We start from the raw sequence: 7,715 nt of genomic DNA, 5'->3' as shown, positions 1-7,715 counted from the left end.
CTAGGCCACTCTGGGAGAGCAGTGTGCGTTTGTTGGACAGAGAGAGCGATTGTGGGCATAATGCATTATAAATTAGCCCCTGGCAGTGGCGGTGGTGGTGGCAGATTAATAATGGAGTCGAGGGGTGACGAGGTGAGGGGGGGGGTGAATAGATGTGGAGGTGGTGCTGTGTAGGTGGAGGGGGATGGAGCTGCCCAGGTGGAGGTGTGGGCAGGCCGCCGGCCGGGAGAGGAGGCGGGGGTCTGGTCTGGCCTGTCCTCTGCGTGTCACGAACGGCAGGAAAGAGGAAGAGGTGCAGGAGGAGGAATGCGAGGATACAGATAGAGCTGTCCAAAGGTCAAAGAGACAGGTATGGGGGGATTACAGAGAGAAAGAGAGAGAGGGGAAGAAGAAGGGAGAAAGAGCTACCGTAAGAAATGATATAAATCTCACAGAGAGAGAAAGACAGACATATACACATATATAATAGAGAGGGACTGTGTAGGTGTGTGTGTGTGTGTGTGTGTGTGTGTCCACACCTCTCCTCTCTTCCCCTCTCTTTTCTTCTCCTCTCCCCTCCACACCTCTCCTCTCTTCCCCTCTCTCCTCTATACCTCTTCTCTCTTCTCCTCTCCCCTCAACAGCTCTCCTCTCCTCTCATCTCCTCTCCCCTCCTCTTCTCCTCTCCTCTCTTCTCCTCTCCTCTCCCCTCCACACCTCTCCTCTCCTCTCTTCTCCTCTCGTCTCCCCTCCATACCTCTTCTCTCTTCTCCTCTCCCCTCCACAGCTCTCCTCTTCTCTCATCTCCTCTCCCCTCCTCTCTCCTCTCCTCTCTTCTCCTCTCCTCGCCTGGCTTCACCCAGACTCTAATTATCCCAAACCCCTGCTGTCTCCCTCCAGCCTCATTAAGCCCGTTCTCTCCATCCCTCAGGGTGACCTATTTCCCTTCTTTCTCTACCTCCTCCTCATCCCTTCTTTCTCTTCTCTCCTCTGCTCCTAAGAGCTCTCTCCCCTCTCCCCTAGACCCAACTCACCACAAGACTGCTTTACTGAGAAGTCCAGCGGTGTGTAAAATGGTGAAATGACGTCTGTGCGTGTGTTTTTGTGTGTGTGTGTGTGTGTGTGTGTGTGTGTAGGTAGGGCTTTTCACTGTGTGATGAGTGTGGCTAGAGTGGTATAAGTGCTTGTTGAGAATACGCATTTTGGATAGGGTGCATTTGTGTGTGTGTCAAGTCAAGTCAAGTCAAGTCACTTTATTTATATAGCGCATTTCATACACAGAGGTCATTCAATGTGCTTTACATAAACAAAGTCAAACAGTAATAGCTAATAAAAGCATAGAAGGACAATAGTCAAAGAATAGTTTAAAAAGTAAATAATAAAAAAGAAAACATAAAACACACAAGGTAATATTACATAAATACATAAAATGGCAATTGTTTAAAAGTAAATAATAATTAAAAGGCAATAAAAACAACAGAATGGTTACTCATTGTGTGTGTGTGTGTGTGTGTGTGTGTGTGTGTGTGTGTGTGTGTGTCTAAGTGTTAATAATCAACTCCACTGTCTCTAGGCTACGGGAGATCACACCTTGCCCACTGAGTGAGGGCACCCACAGAGATGCTGACTTTGAGAAATGGCCATGCTTCCCTTGCCCAAGACCGCCAGGTGACCACAGCATGTGCAGAGTAGAACCCTATATAGGAAGGGGAAGGCAACCTGCCAGAATCACCTCCACTTCTGCTCACCAGTCCAAGGTCACGGTCACGAATCTATCATGGACATGAGGCCTAACAGCTCCTGACTGTGGGGGAGATGGACTTTGCAATTAAAACGATTAGAGCAGGATACAATTGGTTTCAATTGTGATCATGGATATAAGTGGAATCACCCATAATAAGGAAACATGACTTGTGATCAAGGATGTAAGTGAGATCACCCACCCACAGGGAGACATAACCTGAGAGGTTAATGTTTGAGATATTAGCTATTTTTCATTAAAGCTCTGTCATCTCATTAAAACTTAGCTGACTGTAACAAAGTGAAGTTATGAAGACAAATGAAATGCCAAATCCAGCGTGAATCCGGTGCTTTTTCAGACAGCAGTCATTCCTCATGGCTGACATGGCAATCTTATGATTGAGATGAATGAAAAAACATTACAAAATGTTTCATTATGTGTAACGTATTACATGCATCACAAGTCTTTGTCAGAATTCAATGCTGGTCTACCTTAGATATTCTCCAGCACAGCACTAGAGAGTGGAAAGGCTGTGGACACATGAGTTAGTGCTGTTATTCCCACTGATCAGACGCTGATGGTAATTTTTATATGTGCTGAGGCTTTCAGTGGAATCTCAGAGCACTTAGGGTCTGTGTGCTCGTGCATGCAAGTGTGTGTGTGTGTGTGGGTGTGTGGGTGTGTGTGAGTGTGAGTGTGTGTGTGTGTGTGTGTGTGTGTGTGTGTGTGTGTGTGTGTGGTGTGTGTGTGTGTGTGTGTGTGTGTGGGTGTATGTGAGTGTGTGTGTGTGTGTGTGTGTGTGTGTGTGTGTGTGTGTGTGAGTGTGTGTGTGTGTGTGCTGTGTATGTGTCTGTATGAGAGCTGCTGGACTGGTTGTGTCTTTATTGAGTTACCGGCTCACTAAGTGATGAGAACAACCCAGGGCTCTTAAGGACATGCTAGCACCAGAGTACTGTACATACAGTCTACACCTCACCTCCTCATCACTCACACACTCTTTCCCTTCCTATCTCTCCATCTCTGCCTCTCTCTCTCCCTTTCTGCCTCTCTCTCTTTCTCTCTCTCCCTCTCTGCCTCTCTCTCTCTCTCTCGCTCTCTCTCTCTCTCTCTCTCTCTCTCTCAGTAAAGGGGAAAGGGGCACTGGTTCCCTTTGAGGATGCATTTAAAAGAACACACACACTCTCTCTCTCTCTCTCCCTGACCCTGAGTTGATGAAATATTCACCAGCCCAATTTCAGCAGGAGAGGAACTAGAGAGTGTCTGTTCATCTGAGCGAAAGAGGGAGAGAGAGAGAGAGAGAGAGAGAGAGAGAGAGAGGGGGGGAGTGGAAGCCCAGCTACTGAGAACCCGTTTGGGGACTGACAGGATTGGCAGAGCTGCAACAAAGGGCTGTGCACTTCCTGGTAAACGAGATGCTCTTTCCTCTCTGTCTGCATTGTTCCCTTCTTTTCTGCCACCCCTCCATCATGCTCACTGCATCTCCCTCTTTCTCCAACCCACACATCCAACCACACGCTCTCTTCTCCTCTCAAGCATCTCTCTCTTTCTCCACCCCACACATCCAACCACACGCTCTCTTCTCCTCTCAAGCATCTCTCTCTTTCTCCACCCCACACATCCAACCACACGCTCTCTTCTCCTCTCAAGCATCTCTCTCTTTCTCCACCCCACACATCCAACCACACGCTCTCTTCTCCTCTCAAGCATCTCTCTCTTTCTCCACCCCACACATCCAACCACACGCTCTCTTCTCCTCTCAAGCATCTCTCTCTTTCTCCACCCCACACATCCAACCACACGCTCTCTTCTCCTCTCAAGCATCTCTCTCTTTCTCCACCCCACACATCCAACCACACGCTCTCTTCTCCTCTCAAGCATCTCCCTCTTCCACCCCACACATCCAACCACACGCTCTCTTCTCCTCTCAAGCATCTCCCTCTTTCTCCACCCCACACATCCAACCACACGCTCTCTTCTCCTCTCAAGCATCTCTCTCTTTCTCCACCCCACACATCCAACCACACGCTCTCTTCTCCTCTCAAGCATCTCCCACTTCCCCTCTATATCTGTCCTGTAGCTTCCATTCCTTCAGTCTTTCCCTTCCCCCTCTCTCTCTCTCTCTCTCTCTCCTTCTCTCTCTCATCCTCTCCCTCTCTCCCCACATAACTTGGCCACAACTGCAAAGAAGTTAAGGGAATGGCCACTGGAGCACGGAGTATAAATCTGCGGGAAAAACAAACCGACCGGGGGCCAGGGAGAGTCAAAGTAATCAATTCTCTGTGGGGCTGGTTGGCATGATACAGTGGAAGGACCGTTTGCGAGGGGTGAGTTAGTGCGTGTGTGTGTGTGTGTGTGTGTGTCAGGGGGTGGTGGTGGCAATCCTCCTGTGGCTCATTCCCTACAGTAAGCTTGTGCCAAACAAGCCAGCGGCTCAACGGGACTTAGGGACTCAGCCGTCTGTAGCGTGTGCACTGGCGGCAACAATGTATATATCACTCATGAATCACTTGCAAGTTGCTTTTCGGAGCCCTCTGCAGGTTTTTTTTTCATGTTTAAAGTGTTAAAAGTTTAAACACAAGAATGTTTAAACACGTTCATTTTGAGTGACAGTTACTGTGTGTCAATGTATTAATGAAACAACAGGCTACAGTTTGTACTTAGCCCTTAACATTGTAGGTAACATTAAGGGACTTTTCTGAAAGGAAGTTCAACAAGTTCGGACCAGAATCATATCAGATGACACTCTAGCAACTAAAATGACATAGCAAAGGAAATAACTAGCTACTGAATGATAAGGGAATTAAAAGAACTAACACAAAAGTAACATCCTATGTGATATAGTTGGAGCGAGTCCAGAGCTCTGTTAGTGCTGCGTGAGTTGGTTAGTGGAGTTAGTGAAGTGTGAGATCAGTCTGCTCACCCTCTCCAGCTTGTCCCTCCTCCGGAACAGCATGGTGGTGGTGTAGTCCTGCTGGTGGATCACACTGTACCTCCCTCCCGTGCCCCGGCCCAGAAGTGGCCCAGACACGGGCGGCGGGACGGGCTCAGGACGGCTCCTGGCCTCGGGCCTTAGCTCCTGCATGTCCCCCCTGGGATGGACAGATCCGACGAGAGAGAGAGAGAGAGAGAGAGAGAGAGGAGAGCTTGTCCAGAGTTGCCAGTCAGGGAGATGCCTGTTGGATGGCTGTTGCTGTTGTTGCTGCTGCTGCTGGTGCCTGCCACTCCACAGACTACTGCACCTCCCTCTTTCTCTCTCTCTCTCTCCTTTCTCACTCTATCTCTCGTTTCTGTCGTTCACTTACTCCCTCCCTCCTCTCTCATTATATCTCTTACCACACATTCAATCACTCTCACTCACTCTCTCTCTTTCTCTCACTCCCTGTCCCTCCCTCTCTCTCTCTCTGTGTCTGTCTCTCTCTCCCTCGGTGATGTGCTGGGAGTGGAAGCAGCAGGCGGCTCGCTCCCCCCAGGATGATCGGGGTCTCCCTCGCAGAGTGGGAGGGGCAAGGCAGGGCAGCATGGGCAACAGTACTGCTGCAGTATGTGAGCGTGTGAGTTAGTGAGTGAGTGTGTGTGTGTGTGTGTGTGTGTGTGTGTGTGTGTGTGTGTGTGTGTGTGTGTGTGTGTGTATTTGCACTTATGCACATGCACGCATAAGCTTACACACACACACACACACACACACACACACACACCAAGCACAACTGGAGTTGCAGTGTTGCAGGGGAACTCAATAAAGTATTAATTTGGTCGAGGTCGAAAAAACCACAAGCACACAGGCTTCCACTCTCAAGCTCACACACACACACACACACACACACACACACACACACACACACACTCCTCACGCACTAAGCACAGAGCTTACCCCTTCCTCTGTTCATGCCTCTGCCTACTGCCACACCCTCTAACAAGATCTCCACAGGCTGGAAGACATCAGTCGTGATTTCGTTTCAGCAAAAGATCAGTGTCTGCTATTCCTACACCCAGATCAGAACTGTGGCTAATCTGGCTATATTCTATATTCTGGATATAATTCTTTTGATGTTTTAACAAAGCTTGCAGGAACAAAAGTTCCCTCTCACTCAAGACCTGTGTGATGTGGCATGTATTAGCAGTCTCAGCAATAGACTACACACATATTGACAGATACGTCTGAATATTGCTGAGAGTTCATGCTTTATTGGTATGTGTTTTATGTCCCATATAAAATAATGGTTATAATATACACATATTGATGGATACATTTAACATAGAGTAACATTAGCATTACAGAGAGATCAGGCTTTATTTCAAAACTGTACCCCATGCAAGTTAATTCAGGTCACACACCATACCTAATGTGCCAAGGATCAAACTTAATTGTAAGTGGCTGAGTAAACTTTTGATTTTATTGATCAGGGCATATTTCAACACATAGGGTAATTTCCCTACCACCACCCCCACAAGCTGTTAGAGTAAAATATGGATTTAATTAAGCGATGTTAAATATCAGCAGGAGGCCAATTAAACTGTTATTAAACTACAATTACAACATCACTTCCACCCTGGTCATTACATTTCCTTACATTTGGGCTCAAATTAGGAAGCGTTACATTAAGTCTGTTAAGAAATGGTGTAATTTGGTGCAATTATAACTCCATCTTTACTTCAATAGCCCATCAACTCCTCGTCAGCACTGACCAGCTTCCACAGGGCAGACTGCTCTCGGCCACTGCAATATCAAATTAGAATCATTACTTTAAGCTGAGCCACCAGCTGCATACTAATGTGTCCGTCCGCGCTCCAACATCACCGATGCAGCAGGTTTTCACTCTCCCCCTTCCTCACTCTCTCTCCCCCGTGAAACTGTGGCCGACCACAAGCAATAATCGTCCATTGACGAAATGTACAGGCTATGGAAATAGCCGATGGCTCAAAGACTCTCGCACAGTCACACGACTTGGGCCTCCTGTGCGAGACAATTCGTCTTTGTCCCGGGACCCATGCTAATGATTAGACGCCAGTGCGTCCCGACGGCCGCCGTTTGAATCTCATACATCAGAGCGGAGGGCTCGGCAGGTGCTGAGGCGATGAAAAGTCTCCGCGCGCTCCAGCTTCAAGCAAACACAAAGCACTTTGATTAATAAGAGGAAGTCCAAGCTTGACAGCCACTCCTCCGCGATTTCTTCTTGTGGGAGATTTTGTTGGATATTAAATCAAAGGGCTTTGGGTGACCGAGGAGGAAAGTCTTATGAGAACATGACTCACCCCGGACTCGGTTTAATCCGTATATATGAATTACTCAAAGCATACCCCTGCCTATAGAGAAGCCCGACCCCCCTGCCAGTATGGCAAGCACTCAAATAAAAACAACTTCTGGAACACGTCCAAGCACCTATAGGCTGTAGGCTAATTAAACAAAACAAATAGTTCTACTTCAACAAGTGGTTACAGTACTTGAAGGCTGAAAACTTTCAAGCATGCTAAAAAGCTTTACAGTTTCCTCAAGGAAAATGACAAGCACCAACCAGGTCTCTACTGTCAGGGGACAAGAGATGCAATGAGCTCCATCAGACTCCCAGAAGCTAATGAGGATCAAGCGAGTCTGGCAGATAGATTAGGGAACTGGAGTTTAAGGCACGTAGTTAACTATGGTGGCCACCCTCTCTCTTGAGCAACATTGACAGGCTGTCCCATACAGACTGCTGGCATTGGCCAGCAAGACCTGAGGTGACCACCGCCCCTGAGCCATCAGATAGAAGTATAGGCCTATACTACAGGCAGGGATGCACTGGACACATACTGTAGCATACCAGGCTTTTTCCTGGTGGGTCGGCACACCTTAGGGCCGATGGTCTACACAATAGGCCTACACTAGAGTTGTGAGGTTTCTTGTTTAAAGTACTGCTGGCACCTTGCCAGACGGTATGGTCTGCAGGTACTTTAGCTATTAAGCCACCAGACGCCTGTTGTCTGTGATGTCGGCTGAGAACAGACACAACACATTATAGAT

The 7,715-nt window shown here is 47.9% G+C and overlaps 1 protein-coding gene across 1 annotated transcript in view; it reads right to left on the bottom strand.

Annotated features, from left to right (window-relative positions):
* pld5 (phospholipase D family, member 5) overlaps window positions 1–4,691 on the bottom strand; it is a 25,946-nt gene extending 21,255 nt beyond the window's left edge. Inside the window, exon 1 of the mRNA XM_048247257.1 lies at window positions 4,641–4,691. Within this exon, the coding sequence (XP_048103214.1) occupies window positions 4,641–4,673 (33 nt within the window). The 5' untranslated portion in view covers window positions 4,674–4,691. The remainder of the gene's footprint in view (window positions 1–4,640) is intronic.
* Window positions 4,692–7,715: the final 3,024 nt, after the last annotated feature.

This window comes from Alosa alosa, chromosome 7, assembly GCF_017589495.1.
Source record: "Alosa alosa isolate M-15738 ecotype Scorff River chromosome 7, AALO_Geno_1.1, whole genome shotgun sequence".
Lineage (NCBI taxonomy): Eukaryota > Metazoa > Chordata > Actinopteri > Clupeiformes > Clupeidae > Alosa > Alosa alosa.
This window is presented reverse-complemented; position numbering and strand designations above follow the sequence as displayed.